Genomic DNA, 21,484 nt, shown 5'->3' on the forward strand with positions numbered 1-21,484 from the left:
CTAGTCAAACGCTCACTCCCAGTGAATTATTTAAAGAACGCCTTTGACAATTCCAGCGCCGTTTATTGGAAAATTCTTACAGCAACACTTTGGTCAAGGTCAACCACACATCTATCCTACTCAATCCGGTTTCGTACACAGAGGTACGACTAAAATATATAATTGGGCATTGCGAGCTGTGTAGGCGATGTCCTTGCAACGTTGGTTACGCTCTCCAGCTGTCCTCTTGCTTTGGATGCCACTGATTTTAGTTACAATAAAAGCGTTGTTGTAAAATGATTCATCATCATGCCATATTAGCTACGCCCAACTTCTTCATTTACTGCCGATTTTATTTAACATTCTTGATATGCCATGGCGCTTAGAGCGTTGACCACGCTTTAGGTGCATTTAAATGCAGAACAAATCCTTTTTCCTAGTGCAAGCCTATTGACAAGCAGCTCGGTACATATGTCAGGAATTGCTATCTAAACCAAACTACTTCATTGACGCAATAATTACTATGAAAATACCACTTATTTTTTTTTTATCGTGAACTAGATGAGGAATCCAGCAGTACCCGAGTATCTCCCTCCCCCACCCCTTTCCTCTCACATTTCCTCTCTCTCACTTTCCCTTTCCCCTCCTTTCCTCACTCTTTCCCCCCCCTTTCCTCACTTCCCACCGCTCTCATCTCCCCCCTATCTCGCTCTCAACCTTGCCCATCCCCCCCTTCCCTCTCGCCTCTGCCCATCCCATCTCCCACCCTCTTCACTTTTCTCCCCCCCCCCCCTCCCTCAGAAAATTTAATATTACGATGTAATGAAAACTGTTAACAGATTATATATATGCCAATATTTCTTGGCACTGGGGCTGACCCAGACTTTCCTATGACACTCGCACACCTGGTTGATACCTGGTTGATGGGGTTCTGGGAGTTCTTCTACTTCCCAAGCCCGGCCTGAGGCCAGGCTTGACTTGTGAGAGTTTGGTCCACCAGGCTGTTGCTTGGAGCGGCCCGCAGGCCCACATACCCTCACTTCCACATGTTGCCCATCTTGCAAAGCTGGATGAGAGTATCCCAAAGAATCTTTCTTCCTCCTTTGGACACACAGACAGCAGGAGAGATTGTTGAAATAGAGGGAATACAGAGAACATATACTGCACGCATAGACGCGATAAAGGACCTAAATTATTGGGATCGTCTCAAAGCTCTTCAAATGTACTCACTAGAAAGGAGACGAGAGAGATACTAAATAATATACACACGGAAAATCCTGGAAGGCCAGGTCCCTAATCTACACAGTAAAATAACAACGTACTGGAGTGAACGATATGGAAGAAAATGCAGAATAGAACCAGTGAAGAGCAGAGGTGCCATAGGCACAATCAGAGAACACTATAAACATCAGAGATCCGCGGTTGTTCAGCGTCCTCCCAGCGACTATAAGAAATATTGCCGGAACAACTGTGGACATCTTCAAGAAAAAACTAGACTGTTTTCTAAAAAGAAGTTCTGGACCAACCGGGCTGTGGTGGGTATGTGGGCTTGCGGGTCGCTCCAAGCAACAGCCTGGTGGACCAAACTCTCACAAGTCAAGCCTGGTGGACCAAACTCTCACAAGTCAAGCCTGGCCGCGGGCCGGGCTTGGGGAGTAAAACTCCAAGAACCCCATCAAGCAGGTACACTCAATTTGTATAGATATACTAAGAGGGGGGAGGGGTACTCTGCAATGCCTGTGGTAGTCTCTCATTCCTCTCCACTCCTGCATTCTATCCTTCTTCCCCACATACCCCCCACCCCTTTCCCCCCCACAACTTTCATACCCCCACAACTTTGGACAGACAGAGACATGGTATGGTATAGATGTTGTGTAACACCTTTTTGTACCCTGCCAGAGCATTGCACCAGCCTTGTTGCACATTCGTAACGACGTGCATATTGATACCAGGCTTGATATGTTTGTACCTGAACGTCATGCTGGTATTCGTAGCTCATAACTTAAATCTGTTAAGTAGAATTCGTCGACAAGTGCCCTCTGTGAAGGTGAATCTGTTCATATTGGCAATTCCAACTATGTGGCAAGATTGTTGGGGAAACTTTTGGCCTTTAATGTGTTTTTGTGATCTTTTGGCCTCTTGGGGGCATGTGTCCTGAGATACCAACGTGGATAAATATATTAAGGTTAGCTAATTTAATTTAAATATTATGTTAAATCTGTAATACGTGGTAAAACGAACCTTTGAAATGCAAGGCCTAAGTCTGTTTTTTTCTCAACTTGTCGTGCCGGTTTCGATACGCTTTACCCTCCTTTTGTGTGGAAATGAATACTAATGAAATTGTAATGAGAAAAATATATATTTATTTTGGCATAAGCTGTCGGCCCGATCTTAGATCAGGCCTCCTTGTTGACCGTTTGACCAGACTATTGATCTCCGTAGCTTGCAATCTAACGTTGCAATCACAGCTCGGTTGATCAGTTACTCTTAGAAAGTGTTTTACCAGTTCCCTCTTGAACGCAATCTATTAATGACCCTTAGGCTGAGTGAAGATGCTGAATAGACCTCAGCCCTCTACCAAGGGCTAAATGTCTATTGGTGTACTTACAGCACTGTTACTGTTTCAATGTGCCTATTTTGCACATTACCATGCTTCAAGCTCACGCTGGCTAAGGGATTATTTCAGCGAGCAGATTTGGTAAGTCCTCTCAAATATTTTCCATATAAAAAACTGTGTATCTCGTCTGCATTCTAGGGAGTACAGTTTGATGCGTTATGAGCTGTCCCAATAAAGTGTGCACAGACTGTTAACGAATTGTGTAACTATATAGCTAATCGGTGATATAACGTGCTTGCAACACGAATGTTGTGGTTCACTTCCTGAACCTATTATGTACCTTTTCCGCTACCCCTCATAGGATGAATATGGGATGTATAATGATGATGAACGTAGTGACACTGAGGGTGAGAACTTTAATGGTGATGACGATCAAGATGTTGATACCGGGTCTAATAAACTGTTTGAAGGAATACAGTAGTGGAAATGTTGAAAGTGATTGTGGTAAAGAACAAAGTAAAACCAGTGACGCTTGTAGTGATAGTGACGAAGTTCAACTGGACGTGGATGCCCGCCTCGGGCCGCGCACGCCACATCCCAGATGGTTCCGCCGTGACACATTTAAAGAAATGGTGACAGGTGATGTGCTGACTGAAGAGGAAAAAGAAGCTGTAATAAAGCACTACAACCGGTATGTAGACATACTTGCTTTCCTGAAACTGCAGACTGATAAAGTACAAAAGAACAATGGCGGCCTCTGAATCTCATAAAAACCCACATTTTGCTTCCAGTAGATGAACGACATATGAGATTCAGAAACAAGTAGTGTATTGTGAGGACTAATAATAAACAGAAGCTCCCCTATGACTCTGTAATATCCCCATTGGCCACCAAACTATTATGTATTAACGACAAGACCTACCATTAATGTATGATGACTTACTGTAAATATGTAGCTCTTGTAATAGCACTTTCTCTGTAACTAGCTGACATTGTATCTATAAGGTGTGAAGGATTGAAGAAATTGTTTATGTAATAATCTAAGATGAGGTCTGATAAAGACCTTTTGTGCCCTCTGTAATGCTTTTGCGCTACCGCTCACAGGATGAGTATGGGGTGCACAATAAACTAGCCGCCTTCGGCGGCAACAATCAATGTATAATAAACTAAAACTACCTAATAAATGAACCAAATTAAAAAGTGCGTGAGGCGCTTGTAGTGGCGGACATGTCCTCATAGCTTGCCCAGAGCGTCTGCCCTCTCCTTCCTGGTGGACACTGCCTAGCCTATCCGTCAGCGTTGCTACTGCCTGTGATGTATTATGTTAGGCATTTATAATATCCTCTTGCCGACCGCAACTTAAGTAGCATAGCTGCGATGATGTTGATTGTTTATATATAGCCTGACTGCGCGGTGTGGTTCCCGGAATGGGTGCATAGGTTAGTTGAACTGTTTGGGTTTGCAGTAAAAATGGGGAGGCGCTATCAGGTCCATGGCCTTTAATAAAGGAAACCAGTTTCAGGGTCAGCTGGCGAGGCGGCAAGATCCTGTCCTGCTGCACCTCACATTCTTCCCGTACTCCACCCGCCATCCTTCTTTTTTTGCATCATTTTGTGTCAGCGCCTATATCTGTATATAATTTATATCTATATCTATATATATAATTTATCTATATATATAATTTATATCTATATCTATATATAATTTATATAATTTTGAGTACTGTTCTGTACCCCGGGGTGTTGTTTGCGACAGAGCTTTTTACGTATATCCGGCAAACTTCTATCCCCGAAAGACAAGCCGTAAACCAGGTTACTGTACTACTATACATATAAATCACCCGTGTATAGACTATATTATGCATGCAATGCCGTTTTATAAGTCACCAAAGCTGGATAATCTGACAATTTCCAGTAGCATCCATCGTCTCTTCAAAACCTGACCTCATAATGTTCTTCACGGAGGCTTAATACATAAAAAGAGTAATAGACACCTCCGAGTAGTTCCTAAAATCCTATCTACTATATAAAATATATATATCCACTATATAAATCCTATATAAAACATGTTTATAGAAACTTGCGGCATTTAGTCTTATCAGGTCATACAATAGACAAATTGACAAGAAAGTACTTTTGATATAAGGGGTCCAAGGTTTTTCATTACCCTCTAGTCTATACTCTGATAGCTAACGGCTTTTTCGAAAGGACCTGTAACTTAACTGCGTTCAAGAAAACCTGGTCAGAGACGGGGGTGATGTATCCAAAATCATTTCAAAGTTGTTGGTCTGATTTTTAGTGAAAACGGCGAATCTAGAGAGCTTCCAATTTTGTATAAGCCTAAGATACAGCATAGGTCATGGAGACCACTGCTAAGTATAAATATATTGTCTATTAAAGGCCTATATTCATGCAAATTAAGATGGTATGCTATCCAAATTATATATTATTGTGAAAGTTATACATAGCCTAACCCCATGGAACAATGTTCCAAGATAAAAATGTAGAAACTAGCGGTAATTCCGAATGAAGATTCTAAACTATCCTAGTCTCATTAATATGATATGCCGAGTCATTTTTCTGTATGCCCAAAATTTGACCCAATTTTCTTACCTCTTTTTAGAGTTGTGTGCCATTACTATTACAATAGTAATAGTATTATATTACTATTACTAATAGTATTAATATTACTATTATTGCTATTAGTATTGAACCCATGGTTCAACATAGGTTCTCACACACGCTTATATGTGTAAGCCGCTTGTAAAATCTTTAAGTCAATGAACTTACGTCATTTCATCTTCAAATCGTTTTAATTAAATGTTCAGGTTAGCAAAATTATGCAAGATATTACCTGTAAGCGACTTTTAAGAGTTTCCTGATCCCACAGCCTGGCCTGGGGCCAAATCTTCCTTGGCGATTTCCTGGCCTGCTATTTGTCTTCGTATTCTGCGGGTTCGCATAGCCTCGCCATCACCAGCGCCATCACAGTAGATTGTAATCTTGATACTCTACAATCCCCCACCAAACAGTAGAAGGCCCAGGCAGGAGTACGAGGACCGCAACAAGACATGTATAGATGAACTGCAGAGGGCAGCAACTTTAGCGCATAGAATGAGAGCGAAGCTGCTGGTCATGGGGGACCTAAATCACGGAGAGATAGATTGGGAAACGAGGAATCCCCATGGCGGGGAGGAGACCTGGGGAGCGAAGCTGGTAGACGTTATTGACAGGAATTTCCTAACACAGCATGTGAAAGAAGATACTAGGGAAAGAGGAGGGGATACGCCCAGCCTATTAGATCTCATTTTCACCCAGAATGTAGAAGACATCGAGCAGTTGGAACATGAAATACCACTAGGAGCTAGTGACCATTGTGTCCTAGTCTTTGACTACATGATGGAGCTTAAAATGGTGACCAAAGGACAAGAGGTCCGGGAAAGGAGACTTGATTACAGAAAAGGGGACTACAGAAGGATAAGGGACTACCTGGGAGAAGTGCAGTGGGAGGAAGAACTTAGAGGAAAAACAGTGCAAGGTATGATGAACCAAGTCATATTGAAATGCAAGGAGGCTGAAGAGAGATTTATTCCAACAATAAAGGAAAAAAGCAGGAGGGAATATAATAACCCATGGTTTAATAGACAGTGTCAGGAAGCAAAGGTGAGAAGCAGGAGGGAGTGGAGGAAGTACAGAAGACAAAGGACAGAGGACAACAGGATTAGATGTAACAGAGCTAGGAATGATTACATTAACATAAGACGAGTGTCGGAAAGAAATTATGAGAATGATATTGCAGTCAAAGCGAAAAAGCAACCAAAATTACTACATAGCCATATAAGAAGGAAGATGTCGGTAAATGACCAAGTGACAAGACTGAGGAAAACAGAAGGGGCATATACAGAAAGCGACAAGGAAATCTGCGAGGTACTGAATGCAAAATTCCATGGAGTGTTCACAACCGAGCCTGAGCAGCTCCCATTGTTAGAAGAGATTACCCAAGATGAAAGACTATCAGATATAGAGGTGACAGCAGAGGATGTAATGAAACAGTTGACAACACTGGATGCAAATAAAGCTGTTGGACCAGACAAAGTATCACCGTGGATACTTAAAGAGGCAGCGCAGGCTCTCAGCGTGCCTCTGGCAATGATCTTTAATGAGTCACTTATGTCGGGAGAATTGCCCAGTTGCTGGAAGGAGGCAAATGTCGTACCGATTTTCAAAAAAGGTGATAGGGAGGAGGCACTTAACTACAGACCCGTATCACTGACAAGCATCCCCTGCAAAATACTTGAAAGAATAATTAGGCTAAGACTTGTTGAGCACCTGGAGAGCATTGGGTTTGTAAACAAGCACCAACATGGGTTCTGGACAGGGAAATCATGCCTAACAAACCTTTTAGAATTCTATGATAAAGTAACAAGGATAAGGCAGGACAGAGAAGGCTGGGCAGACTGCATATTTCTTGACTGCCAAAAGGCCTTTGATACGGTACCGCACATGAGACTGCTATACAAACTTGAGAGGCAGGCAGGAGTAAGCGGAAAGGCCCTAGTATGGGTGAAGAACTACCTAACAGGAAGGAGCCAGAGGGTAATGGTAAGGGGCAAGAAGTCGGACTGGCGAACAATAACAAGTGGAGTACCTCAAGGATCGGTGCTGGGACCAATCCTCTTTCTAATTTACGTAAATGATATGTTTACAGGAGTGGAATCATACATGTCAATGTTTGCGGATGACGCAAAATTAATGAGAAGAGTTGTGACAGACGAGGATTGTAGGATCCTCCAAGAGGACTTAAACAGGCTGCAGAGATGGTCAGGGAAATGGCTACTGGAGTTTAACACCAGTAAATGTAAAGTTATGGAAATGGGATCAGGTGACAGGAGACCAAAGGGACAGTACACAATGAAGGGGAACAGCCTACCTGTAACGATTCGAGAAAGAGACCTGGGAGTGGATGTGACACCTAATCTAACTCCTGAGGCACATATAAATAGGATAACGACAGCAGCGTACTCTACACTGGCGAAAATTAGAACTTCATTCAGAAACCTAAATGAGGAGGATTTTAGGGCGCTTTACACTGCCTACATGAGACCCGTCTTAGAGTATGCCGCGCCATCATGGAGCCCCCACCTGAAGAAACACAAAGAAACTGGAGAAGGTTCAGAGGTTTGCGACGAGGCTTGTCCCAGAGTTACGAGGGATGGGATATGAAGAGCGGCTGAAGGAACTGAACCTTACGACACTAGAGAAAAGAAGGGAGAGAGGAGATATGATATGGACATATAAAATACTCAGGGGAATTGACAAAGTGGAAATAGATGAAATGTTCACACGTAATAATAACAGAACGAGGGGACATGGGTGGAAGCTGGAAACTCAGATGAGTCACAGAGATGTTAGGAAGTTTTCTTTTAGCGTGAGAGTAGTGGAAAAATGGAATGCACTTGGGGAACAGGTTGTGGAAGCAAATACTATTCATACTTTTAAAACTAGGTATGATAGGGAAATGGGACAGGAGTCATTGCTGTAAACAACCGATAGCTGGAAAGGCGGGATCCAAGAGTCAATGCTCGATCCTGCAAGCACAAATAGGTGAGTACAGCCAGGCTTTCCTAACTCTCTTCCCCCTCCTCTCCCTTTCTCACTCGCTGCCCTTCTTTCCCCCTCTCACTCGCTGTCCAATTTTCACTTCAAAATGCCGGTCGGTCATTGTATGAGAATCAAGTGCAGAAAATATTGGCAGACTCCCATTCCTCACCCAGCACACGTGTCTATATGGAGGGCTGGTGGAGGCAGCTGTCTCTCTCTCTCTCTCTGCTTCACCCCTGTCTGGGTTAACACAGTTGTCACTACCGCCGCAGTTCCCTCCATACTGGCAGTTATCCAGCCCGTTCTCTAGATTTATCCCTACGTCTCAAAAAAATATGTACCAGATTGGCCTGACCTAACCTTACTTGTAGCAAACTGACTAACAGGGACCAGCGAATACAAAAAAAAAAGATACTCCCCGTCAATTTTCAGAGCCGTTATAATTTACAGTACATCATATTTTAGCCGTTGGGGATTTATACGTCAAAATGATGCAGTATTCGAGAGGAAGGGTTGGTTATCTCGCCTTTTTTTTTTTTTTTTTTTTTTTTTTTTTTACTATTAAGGAAAAATGTTAAATTTCTCATCAAGACAGTACTTCTAGTTAATTTAATCATATAAGCGTGAGTCTTGTTGGAAGGTAAACATACCCATAGGATGTAATAATATGTTCTGCTCTTTTGTACCGTAGGCTATAGCGATATGTTCCTTAGTAATGTAATGAATTTTCCAATATTGTGTGCCTAATTGCGCCAAACTTAAGACGCATCGTCGTCCCACAGGAAGTGAACCAAACGTCGACAAGTAACTTGAAGGCTCAATGGCTTATTTAACGGGGATTATATGGCCACTTAAGTGTCTCGTGTGGGTCATTTTCAAGCTGAACTTTGCCAGGCTTTCACGGCGTAGTCCTCATCAACCTGGGTGGTTAGAGCAGGGATAACTGAAGTTGGGCCAAAGGTCCCTTAAGTGCAGGTTTTAAAGTTTGTGGACGTGGAAGAGGGTTAGGGAGGTGGTGTTTGGGTGTGTATTTATTCTTTGTATTTACTATTTATGCTTGCTGAAATAAGAGCTATTAACTCTTGAACCCCGAATTCTAGACAAGCTATTGTTTCCTCTTATTATGTCTACTACATATATTTGTTACACACACGCGCGCCCGAACGTGTGTGTACTCACCTATTTGTGCTTGCGGGGGTTGAGCTTTGGCTCTTTGGTCCCGCCTCTCAACTGTCAATGAACTGGTGTACAGATTCCTGAGCCTACTGGGCTCCATCATATCTACATTTGAAACTGTGTATGGAGTCAGCCTCCACCACATCACTGCCTGATGCACTCCATCCGTGTGTGTGTACGTGTACTCATTGCAAGATCGAGTACTAGCTCTTTGAACCTTTCTAAATGCCGGTTGTCTAATGCAGTGACTCCTGACCTATTTCCCCTATCATGTCTACTTTTAAAGTTATGAGTATAGTTTGCCTCTACAACATGTTCCTTTAGTTTGTTTCATTGCAATATCTTCCTCTAGTAAAGTTCTTTCTCCCTTCTCCTATTTCCTTTAGTGTTTGATTACAACCATTAGTCACTAGGCTAAGTCAAAGAGTATCCTTTACCATATCCTGGCGATTCCCTTGATAGTTTTTTATTAATTTTTTTGATCGTCTAAACTAACTCTGTCTTCAATTGACGAGTTTTAATACATTTACTATTTCCTCATAACTTACTATGGGAAAGAAAAATAAGATTGATCATCGATCCGTAACTGTTCACCCATACTCAGCATGGGCAAACTTGTATGGTAAAAAGCTTAATATAAGCTGTGTGTGTGGGGGGGGGGGGGGAGAGCTATAAACCAGCTAACGAGACTTAGCAGTAATCTGTGTCCGCTTGGGAAAAAAAGTTATCGGATGAAATCTTTCAGATACTGTAGAAATAGGTCGATACCACCAATACGGATACACCGGTACACCTCTTATTGCTCTGATATTCACCTCCGCCAGCCCTCTGGTGATGCCGGAAGTCTCGTCATTGTGACGCAGAGAAATGGCTCTTACCTTGAGAGAGGCATGCATAAATAATTTGCCTCCCACCCTTCAAGCAGAATTATTTGGCTTCCACCCTCCAAGCAGAATTATTTGCCTTCCACCCTCCAAGCAGAATTATTTGCCTTCCACCCTCCAAGCAGAATTATTTGCCTTCCACCCTCCAAGCAGAATTATTTGCCTTCCACCCTCCAAGCAGAATTATTTGCCTTCCACCCTCCAAGCAGAATTATTTGGCTTCCACCCTCCAAGCAGAATTATTTGGCTTCCACCCTCCAAGCAGAATTATTTGCCTTCCACCCTCCAAGCAGAATTATTTGCCTTCCACCCTCCAAGCAGAATTATTTGCCTTCCACCCTCCAAGCAGAATTATTTGCCTTCCACCCTCCAAGCAGAATTATTTGCCATATACTACCTGCACTGTGATGGCTAAACTTTACACTGGATAAATTTTGTGATTTTCAACTAAGCTATTCCCATTTGTTTCGAGAACGTGATTGTAACATGTTTGTATCTGAAATCAGTGGCCTATTATTATGAGGTTAACGGTATAAAGAATTAAAAACGGCGTACGGTAAAAAGATTCTTAACTTCAGGCTAATTATCTATGCATTTAAGCTGTTGCAAAACATTTATTATTGCACATCGTAATTTGGTGTTTTTATGTGCTTATTTCATCAATGTGGTATGTGTAAATGAGGCTATACGCTTTGTCAAAGTGCAACACGCTACCAGGGTTACCTCACCAGGCTGGTATATATTGTTATATTGCATTGCAATCGTATGTCTAGCACTATAATTGTTGTTGGTGTGCTGGCCATAGCTTAGCGTGTGAGACACTGAGCTCTGTCTCGTTCGTCCCTCGTTCCAACTTGCGGCCTAAATCTCAATAGCAACAGCTTGGATTATACCCAATTAATGAGCATTTGTGATTGATTTGGGAGAAAGTTAATTTGGCTCGTATATATTGTTTAAATTTCATATTAAAATTGATGGTGATAGCTATTGTAATCTGTTCCGAGGTGCCAAGAGGGGTAAAGTCAGTAGAACTTCCGGTTGCAATTCTTTTACCCATGTCGTAGCTCAGTTGATTAAACTGAAACCCCTAAAAAGAATGACTTCTGGTGCTTAATAATTAACACTGAGAGGAATGGCCATATGGGTGTTCGTTTTCGTCTATTCCTTAGGCTATGATATTAAAGTGGTCTTGCGTTTTGTCTATTGTTTTCGTAAGTGTCGATTTGGTTCCGTACCCGAGGTGATAATGACATCCAGTAAGGCAATTCAATTGAATTTCTTTATTATGCACCCCATACCCATCCCGTGGGCGGTGGTGGTAAGGGTTACAGAGGCACATTATCGATTTTGTTTAGCTACAATTAGCCCACTGGCAAACACTGACTCTAGTGTTTACTGCACGTTAGTACTCTTCTTGTTTTGTATCTGCTCATGTGGTATTGTAGCCTGGTTGTTTTATTCAAGTAAGCCGTATTTAAGCTTTTCTCCCACTTGGTGAGTCTTAGGAATTGAAAACTGTTATCTGGAGGAGTCGTAGTTTTGAACTGAAGACTGATGTGTATTTTGTTTCTTTAGACTTGATAAATTAACACTGATGGCGACGGTGATTATAGCCTCAGATACCAAGGTGCTCGGTGCTACACGGGAGCTCTTCAAACCTCCCAACATATGATCTTAAGAACGCTCATTAGTTGTCACACACGTTTCCACAATGTTTGAAGAAACTTCAAGAAATTAGTGAGTAGCTTGTAGGCGATTATGGTAATGTTTGTCTGCCAAGCGCATATACAGTATAATCCTCCGCTTAGTATAACAGCAAGTGAACCGAATTGCTGCAAATTAAGGGCTTTCTCTAATCTAAATTATCTGTTCCTCGCCGGCTGATTTAGGTCGCCTGCAGAGCTGTGTGCAGGGAAACCATTACCAAGACAGGTTTTATCAAGGGTTGAGTGGCAGTGTATTCGCCGACAAAGTGGTGTGACCGAACACTGTGGACTGTGGACACTCGCGATAATCTCACGTTCCTGAAGATGAAGGAAAATTCTGAAAGACATCTCCATTACAGAACTTAAGAATATCTCGTGATTGCCTGTTCTTCATTAAAACAAATTTGAAAACTGCAAAAGGGATTACCTGGTTGATGGGGTTCTGGGAGTTCTACTCCCCAAGCCCGGCCCGAGGCCAGGCTCGACTTGTGAGAGTCTGGTCCACCAGGCTGTTGCTTGGAGCGGCCCGCAGGCTCACGTACCCACCACAGCCCGGCTGATCTGGAATTGGACCCGGGTGTTAAGCGAGCACATTCTTGAGCTTCAAAACGACGACAGATTGTGACAGACAATATAAAGCACATAACTAAACATAAAATTTCCTAACCAATGCAAAATTCAAAGGAATAAAAAGCAAGTCTTGTGCAATTGCTTAGCCTAAGGGATAGAAACATTTACCGATGCCAACAGAATAAGTATAATTTAGATGATTTATAATTTAAATGAGAATACAGTGTTAGTCGATGTTCAGTTAATCACAAACCACAATGAAGTTTGATAACCTTCTGCTAATAAATTCTTTACGAATGTTCAAGCTCAGCTTACGTTGCAAATACCATGCAAACCAAGGTGAACTTGGATGAAGCAACTGTAATGATAGCATGCCTTTGCAAACCACCAATGGTCAAGACATAGAATTTTGTATCTTCCGGTTCATACGAATTTAAAAGCAAATATCACATCTTAGCGATGTCACCTGTAGGCTATCTAACGAAATCGAAAACCTGCAAAAAAATAGTAAAACTTCTCAAAGGTGGCACCAAAGTAGTCTAAAAAAAATTCTACTGAACGACACACAAAGATGAACAAATAGCAAAGGTGATAAATAAACTGCAGAACAAGTTACAGCCCCGCTCCTGTGCCAGGTAAGTCCACTACGGGCTCACCATAGCCCGTGCTACTTGGAACTTTTTTAGTTCCGAGTAGCTGAATCTTAAACAACAACTGCAGAAGGCCTGTTGGTTCATAAGACACGCCGCCCTCTATTGATATCACCCAGACACATATATATATATATATATATGTCCAACCTTCACCAAACAAACCAACTAGCCCGTCTATTATGTTACCCCCCTGCCCCCTCTCCCCCCCTCCCTCCTCCAACCCCCCAACCAATCCCCCCTCCCCCCACCTAACCCCCCCCCCCCTCGTGATTTATTCCATAAATCAACAACCCTGTTTCCAAACCGTTACTTACCGGGTCTTTCCTGAATCTAAAACCCTCTCCAATTTATATTCATTGTTTCGTGTTCTATTTGTTTTGTTATAACTAAAACTTTATTTATATCCCCCGTTCTTTATATCCTTTTGTTCGTTTATATACTTCAGTCATGTCACTCATTCTCCGTCTTGCTAGAAAATTTAAAATAAGATTCTAATTCTTGGGCATCCTCTGTACGCGTTCAAGTGAATTTGTGCTATAGTACGCTTGTGATATAAAAAGACCATTGATATATATATATGCGTGTACACACACGTGTGTGTATATATATGTATATATTATATATATATATATATATATATATATTGTGACGGTAAAGCATTGGTGTTCGGCTGTTTCAAAAGCTTCGCCTCGTCACATTAGAGAGAAAAAAAAAGAAAAGCTGGAACTTTCGTCTGTGGTAAGGTAATGGGAAGACACACAAAACACAAGTAAATTTAACAATGAAATTTTAATTACGTTAGAAAAACAAGACATGAATAAAGTTAAGCATAAAATATAAAAGACAAGTCAACAAACAAAATAATATGAATAATCACTCTCAAATGAAAAGTTACGTTAAGACAAGTGAGTTACAGTGATAGCAAAATAAATATTAATGGAGCTGGAATATTGGCTTCGAGCTGCCACCTCCCTTAGTACACGAAAGCCAAGGCTTAGTCTACCAGCGAGAGATGTCAACTGCAAGGAGCACCGAGATATTCTGACAATACTGGGCCACTGCAGCCCAGACATCAACTTGTGGCGGAGGGCAGGTGCGACGGGACACCAGCCAATCAGCAACAGGCAGGCAATGGACAAGCAGTTTGCCGGTTTACGGTGGCGGTAGCTAGCAGGTGTGCCGGTGTGCTGGATACGTTTTGCTCTCTGGGCAAAACGTTTTGGAGATACTTGCTGTACGTATCTTCTATATTATATTTTGTTTTTACGTACTTTGTAGGGAAGAGCAGGCTCAATCTCTCTTGAAAGAGATTATTAGAGATTATAAGAGATTATATATATATATATATATATATATATATATATATATATATATATATAATATATATATATTATTAAATATGACCGAAAAAGTAAGATTAATAATTCTAACACGAATTTTCTCAATCTTTCGTACATTTCTTTGAGAAAATTCGTGTTAGAATTATTAATCTTAATTTTTCGGTCATATTTAATAATATATGTCTACAGGAAAGACTGCTACCAAAATATACTAATATATATATATATATAATATAATAATTTCATGGTTAGTGCTAACGAAGTGTTGTTTTTGCAGTGGTGGTGAACGTGGATAATCAGCCCATCAGACTACAGCTGTGCGACACTGCAGGACAGGTAAGTTGTGGTCTTGTACAGCCCCGTCCTGCTCGCTCACTCCCCACGTTGTTCCGCCCCCCTACTCTTACGAAACCTGTACATCTTTTCTTTATCATGGTGTTTACTAGCTTCGTAACGTCACAACCCAATATTATTGTCGTTATAAACAACCTCGTTGGGCTTTGGAGCTCATCAACTGGTTAATAAATGTAAACAAGTCGTCACGATTGAGGAAGGATGTAAAGGTTTCAAAAGTCATTGCGTATAGGTACTTGATACATATTGGTCTCTTCTTGGATGCCATTCAACATGTATCGTCATGTAGTTGACCAGACCACACACTAGAAGGTGAAGGGACGACGACGTTTCGGTCCGTCCTGGACCATTCTCAAGTCGATTGCGTCTAACTCGTCATGTAGTGTTTATTTTAACAGGAAAATTATTGAAGTTTTTCTTCCTGAGTAAATATCTGAGATTTCGGTTATCAGTATTCTTTGTGTAGGTGATAAGAAAGATAAAGCTTTTCAACGAGTTAATGGCTCAAGCAGAAAAATCCAGGAAATAAGACAAAGGTGCGTTTATTTCTAAAACGGCTGATAACATGCCGATATAACAAAAAAGAATCAAATAGAGGATGTCATAAGTGGTGTAACTATAGGCCCCAATTGGGTTAGCTTGCGCCGGTCATTAGTGGTATTTACAATTTCGTAATTGGATATGCCGTAAGTACATGCTGTGCTGAAAATAAGTACACGCTGTAAGTATATGGTGCAAGATAGTAAGTGGACATTATAAGTACTAAGTGCATACTGCCAGAAAATGCTCGCTGAAAGTCATTGTACGTCCCAAGTAGATGTAAAGTGAACGTATAAAGAGACACGTTGGCAGGACCAGGACACCGTCTGGGGGACGCTGGGAGGACCAGGACACCGTCTGGGGGACGCTGGGAGGACCAGGACACCGTCTGGGGGACGCTAGGAGGACCAGGACACCGTCTGGGGGACGCTGGGAGGACCAGGACACCGTCTGGGGACGCTAGGAGGACCAGGACACCGTCTGGGGGACGCTGGGAGGACCAGGACACCGTCTGGGGGACGCTGGGAGGACCAGGACACCGTCTGGGGGACGCTGGGAGGACCAGGACACCGTCTGGGGACGCTAGGAGGACCAGGACACCGTCTGGGGGACGCTGGGAGGACCAGGACACCGTCTGGGGGACGCTGGGAGGACCAGGACACCGTCTGGGGGACGCTGGGAGGACCAGGACACCGTCTGGGGGACGCTGGGAGGACCAGGACACCGTCTGGGGGACGCTGGCAGGACCAGGAGTCAGGTCCTGCGTTGCCTCAAGGCAGCACAGTGGTTGTCACGTCCATAACAATGCTTGCTCCTTAAGACGTGGCTAAGCATACAGGGGCCCAGTTAGACGTGGCCAGCAGAGTTGATGGACGATACATGAATGTGGAGAGTGCGAGGAAAGAACCCACTCCTACATCACATTTAGCCTACCTTGGCGTTACCTTGGAGTGTTTCCGGGGCTTAGCGTCCCCGCGGCCCGGTCGTCGACCGGGCCTCCTCGTTGCTCGACTGTTCACATGTTAAAAGAAATAATATAATTATTATAATTTTGAAGTAATTTGGGTTAACATGATGGCCAATAACAGGTGAGAATCCACACCGTGGGTGATAAGTATTTCTGTACAAATCGTATTGCTATGAAAAACCTTTAGACAATTCTAATTTATCATTAGTAGAAACCCGAGCGAGAAATATGTTAGGTATCTCGATTTATCATGTTTCTTTTTGCAAGAAATTCATTCTATATTTTATTTTTTAACATAAAAAACTTAACTACTTACATACGCGAAATATAATTGACTACGAGAACATTAGACAAGCTATTGTCTTGTGTTGACAAGGGAGAATAATTCCTTGTTTTATGTACAAGAATAATTTCTCGACTAATATGTGACTTGGAATTAGAACCAAATGCATTTTTAGACGTTCCGACATCTGAAGAGGATCAGCCAGGCTCAACTTTATAAAAAAAACAAATACATCCGCACATGCGGATGGAGCCGACAGGGAGCCGGTCGGCCGAGCGGACAGCACGCTGGACTTATGATCCTGTGGTCCTGGGTTCGATCCCAGGCGCTGGCGAGAAACAATGGGCAGAGTTCCTTTCGCCCTATGCCCCTGTTACCTAGCAGTGAAATAGGTACCTGGGTGTTAGTCAGCTGTCACGGGCTGCTTCCTGGGGGTGGAGGCCTGGTCGAGGACCGAGCCGCGGGAACACTAAAAAGCCCCGAAATCATCTCAAGATCTCAAGAAGATGCAAATACCATATCCTACACTGGAATACAATCATGTAAGTCAGATTATGGTACGTAAAGGGGAACATAAATAGTCATCTGTAATACGTTATGGATAATCCTTGTTACGGCAGTTAAGATATGTAATGTTTCAGTGTTTCCAGTTGCACATCTCTGCATATTTGCCAGCCTGCCCAGTGGAGCCTTGTGCTGTATTGGTACGTGTCCCCTTATGGCTTGGTGGGCAAGTAGTCATACATGTTGACCCTGTTATGATGCATTAACCATATTTGTAATTTACCTGTCTTTGCTCTTGTTGCATGTTTACCTGTCTTTGGAGATTTGGGGGGACAAGAGTATTATCTCTATATGTTTTAAGTGTGAACGTCTCTGTCTGCCTGTGTCTCTGTCTGTCTTACCCGAGTGTGCTTATGGCTCGGCAAACATGAGGTGGCCTCCCTTGTATAAATGTGGTGGTTTCCGGGAGTCCTTGAGGCAAGCTAACGCCAGTATGCCAGTCTATCTCGTCTGTTGCCAAGGAAGGCATTTTACCTCATTATTCAATGTGTGTGTGTGAGGCGCGGGAGGTGTGGAGGCAGCAGGTGTGCCTTGAGGACGCGTGGACGTCACTAGTTACACTTGTCTGACTCGCGATATGGTGGTTACACGCGGCAGTTAGTGTACTGTTTCTCCATAACGCTACTGATAGCAGCGTCCAGAGGGGGGCAACACTAGGTTACGTTGATTGGTCTAGGTTCGTAAGCATATGGTTAGGCAAAGGCACTGTGAATTTGATGAATCGACTTGAGAATGGTCCAGGACGGACCGAAACGTCGTCGTCCCTTCACCTTCTAGTGTGTGGTCTGGTCAAATTACTTTAGCCACGTTATTGTGACTCATCGCCTGCAATTTGATGCTTGTCTAATGGTGAGAAGACGCTAGTCAACAAGAGTGCTTTCATTCTTCCATGTGCTCTCCTTCGGTCCCTGTGCTCTTCGTGGTGGTGGGGGCGAAAGATCATCAGGGGATGTCGCAGCCGTGTCGTTAACCTGACATCATTAGTCAAACAGTATTAATCCTCGAGGGACTACCCGACCCCAAGACTCGATGGCTTCGTGTCCGGGCTGCGTCTGGAGCCCTCCGGTTATGGCTGGTGAAGTTTCACAGTCTCTGACGTGTACGTTAACGACTTGACGCTTACCTTGATCTGGTCAAGACTTGCCTAGTCACTGACCAAGTTGAAGCAAATAGTGTTGCTTGTTTATTGCGACTTTGTTAAATATCCTGCGTCTGTACTTCATTGTACAGCTCTTAATCGACTGTAGCTCAGTCGATTAAGGCAGCGTCTGGGATGCTCTCGGACGTAGGTTCGATTCCTCGTCACGGCCCTTGTGGGTTTGATCATACTTCGTCTGAATTAATTCAGGAGTAGAGAGATTGACAGAGTGCTGTGGATGCTCAGCATATGCCTTATCTTGAGGTTATCTTGAGATGATTTCGGGGCTATTTTAGTGTCCCCGCGGCCCGGTCCTCGACCAGGCCTCCACCCCCAGGAAGCAACCCGTGACAGCTGACTAACACCCAGGTACCTATTTTACTGCTAGGTAACAGGGGCATAGGGTGAAAGAAACTCTGCCCATTGTTTCTCGCCGGCGTCTGGGATCGAACTCGGGACCACAGGATCACAAGTCCAGCGTGCTGTCCGCTCGGCCGACCGGCTCGACCGGCCTTGGGGTTACAGTTGGGTACAATGATTATTTACGAAAGTGAGTTTTGAAAGCATTATATTTTGAAGGATACCTGGTGGTGGTTGACAGGACGGAAGTTTCTGGGGTGTGAGGCAAGAGTGATGCTTTTTGTGGGTGTAGGGACACGTCATGCAGCAGCAGCAGCAGCGAGGCCAATGATGGTGCATGGCAGTAGAGTCCTGCCACCACCTTCAAGTCATCCCCTTCCATTTACCTAATACGTCGCATTTTTTACGGAATCGTGAGTACGTTAGGTATGCGGGATTAGTACAGATTAAAGCCCTAGTATTATTTTCTATGCTTGTGACTGTAAGTTGGGCGGGTTGTCGTACCGGAGAGGCGAGTATTGCGTTTACATTACGGCACTTGTAAAGCTCCCCATAATGGTCTTTAATGTCTACCAATACCGTGTTTTAAGGGAATAACTTAAGAGAGTTAAGGTACTTGGATTGTACCTGGATGGGATTTTGAGAGTTTTTCTAATCACCAAGCCCTGCCCTTGACTTGTGAGAGCTTGGTCCAATAGGCCTTTGCTTCAAGCGGCCCGCAGGCCCACATATAGTCCGGCACTTCTTGAAGACATGTAATTTTGAAATATGTATTTTGATGACGTGTAAACTGTCTTTGCTAGTAAAGTAAATTATTTTTTATCATCTGTACACTTTTTTTCGTGATAGTAACCTTCAGGAAGAGCTTTTCTTCTAGTACATTCAACAATTTCTGAAGTACATCGTTATCCACATGCCTTTCAAGCAGATGATCCAGCAGTTTGGAAAATGGGTAAAGACTGGAGCTGGAGAATTTGGGAATTGAGGGATAAAAAAATTTCAAGGTGACAGTCCCTGGCAGCGACATTTCCAATTCTTACGTTTCTCCTTTCTTTGACTGTGTCGGTCGTCGACCCTAATATGCATAATATTGATCTGTGATCGTTTGCTTGCGTGGCCAAGTTCTTTTTGACGCCCTCGGTAGCCCAGAGACATTGGACATTATCCTTCATCTGGGACTTTAACTTGAGCATTTTGGGCTGTGGGGGGAATCAGGGTGTTCACGCTGCATATATATATAATATAATATATATAATATTTTAAATCTGTACTGCAAATCCACATCTCATCACTGTCAGCATGTCGCCTCTTGAACTAGCTCCATTGACATTGCGTAAAGTGTTAATGCTTTCTATATTCGTGCCACGTATTAGTGTGGTGCTGATGCCCGTGTACACGAGTTAAGTTTGGGCCTGGGGGCAGTAGTTCAGTACTGGCACTGCGAACATTGATTGATGAAGATTAAGCCACCCAAGAGGTGGCACGGACATGAATAGCCCGTAAACTGCGAACACTGTGGAAGTGCTTTAAGTAGGCAAGTATTGTACAAGTGACACGGCACGACACGGTTGCTAAGGCCACATGTGTTGCATGATCATCGTGTTCTCATTCATTGCAGTCACGTCTTTCAGTCCCACCCTTGTCCAACAACGAGCTGGTCGGTAGAGCAACAACCTCACTTCTTTTTCAGGATTGGCGCTCGATACCCCCCCCCCCATGGTATGTGTGGTTACCTCCTGTTCCTTCACTCCTTTCTCATATCCCAGCGCCTATTCTGTCATGTCCTTTCCCAAGGCTATGTAGCCATACATTCCCTTTCCCAAGGCTATGTAGCCATACATTCCCATCGTTTAATTATTGCATGCAATTTTGTATTTATATCATACATTTTCAAAATGCGTATCTAGATGTTCTTTACGAAATACATATACCCATCAGGTTAATACATTTTCTCTAACGTACCATTCCCCCCCCCCCCCCACCCTCTCTGTCCCTTTACCTTTTGGAAGAGAGGCAGGTACACCCTGTGTGTCAGAGGAACTCTTGCTTGCCATGTCTTATGTCCTGTTCTCGGAGTCGCATGTTGTTGACCTTGAGTGCACAGGTGTGTGTCTCTCATGATAATGCAGGTTCTTAAGTATGGTAGTCACGCGTCAAGTTCCTTTTGGTATCGTCGAAGCAAGAGTTCTGTTATATAAATAGCGTGTGTCCCCTTTATTTTGGTTGTTGCATATATGATTGTGTTGGGTGAAGGACCCAACACAATCTGGTATTTTTGGTGGTATTTTGGTTTACCGGCAGGACGTAGAACCGGAACCACAGTGGACATCTTTAAGAGGAAACTAGATTTATTCCTCCAAGGAGTACCGGACCAACTGGGCTGTGGTGGGTATGTGGGCCTGCGGGCCGCTCCAAGCAACAGCCTGGTGGACTACAAACTCTCACAAGTCAAGCCTGGCCTCGGGCCGGGCTTGGGGAGTAGAAGAACTCCCAGAACCCCATCAACCAGGTATCAACCAGAAGCTATCAGTTTGGTGGTCGTGGTTAAATTGTGTGGTAATCGGCTCTATTTGCTGAAGGTCTCGTTATGGGTTGGTACAGTTACTCGCATCGAAGTAGCAGGAGGGTATGTCTAGCTAGTGAGGCATTCCTGCCTTCAGTCACCCTTTCCCACCCATTCCTGCCCCACAGTCACCCCTTTTCCACCGATTTCTGTCCCCCAGTCACTCCTTTTCCACCCACTCCTTTTCCGATCACCCTCTTTTTTCCACAAACCCCATTTTCCCGCCCATTCCAGCGAATTACCGTCTCGC

The 21,484-nt window shown here is 43.4% G+C and overlaps 1 protein-coding gene and 1 long non-coding RNA gene across 2 annotated transcripts in view; both read left to right on the forward strand.

Annotated features, from left to right (window-relative positions):
- LOC138373600 (uncharacterized) overlaps positions 1-21,484 on the forward strand; it is a 449,843-nt gene that overhangs the window by 141,537 nt on the left and 286,822 nt on the right. The gene's annotated exons all lie outside the window — the stretch shown is intronic.
- The window catches only part of LOC123770285 (cell division control protein 42 homolog), a 251,451-nt gene that overhangs the window by 3,858 nt on the left and 226,109 nt on the right, over positions 1-21,484 (forward strand). Inside the window, exon 2 of the mRNA XM_045761990.2 lies at positions 14,743-14,801. Coding sequence (XP_045617946.1) covers positions 14,743-14,801 — 59 coding nt within the window. The remainder of the gene's footprint in view (positions 1-14,742; positions 14,802-21,484) is intronic.

This window comes from Procambarus clarkii, chromosome 42 (genome assembly GCF_040958095.1).
Source record: "Procambarus clarkii isolate CNS0578487 chromosome 42, FALCON_Pclarkii_2.0, whole genome shotgun sequence".
Classification (NCBI taxonomy): Eukaryota; Metazoa; Arthropoda; class Malacostraca; order Decapoda; family Cambaridae; genus Procambarus; species Procambarus clarkii.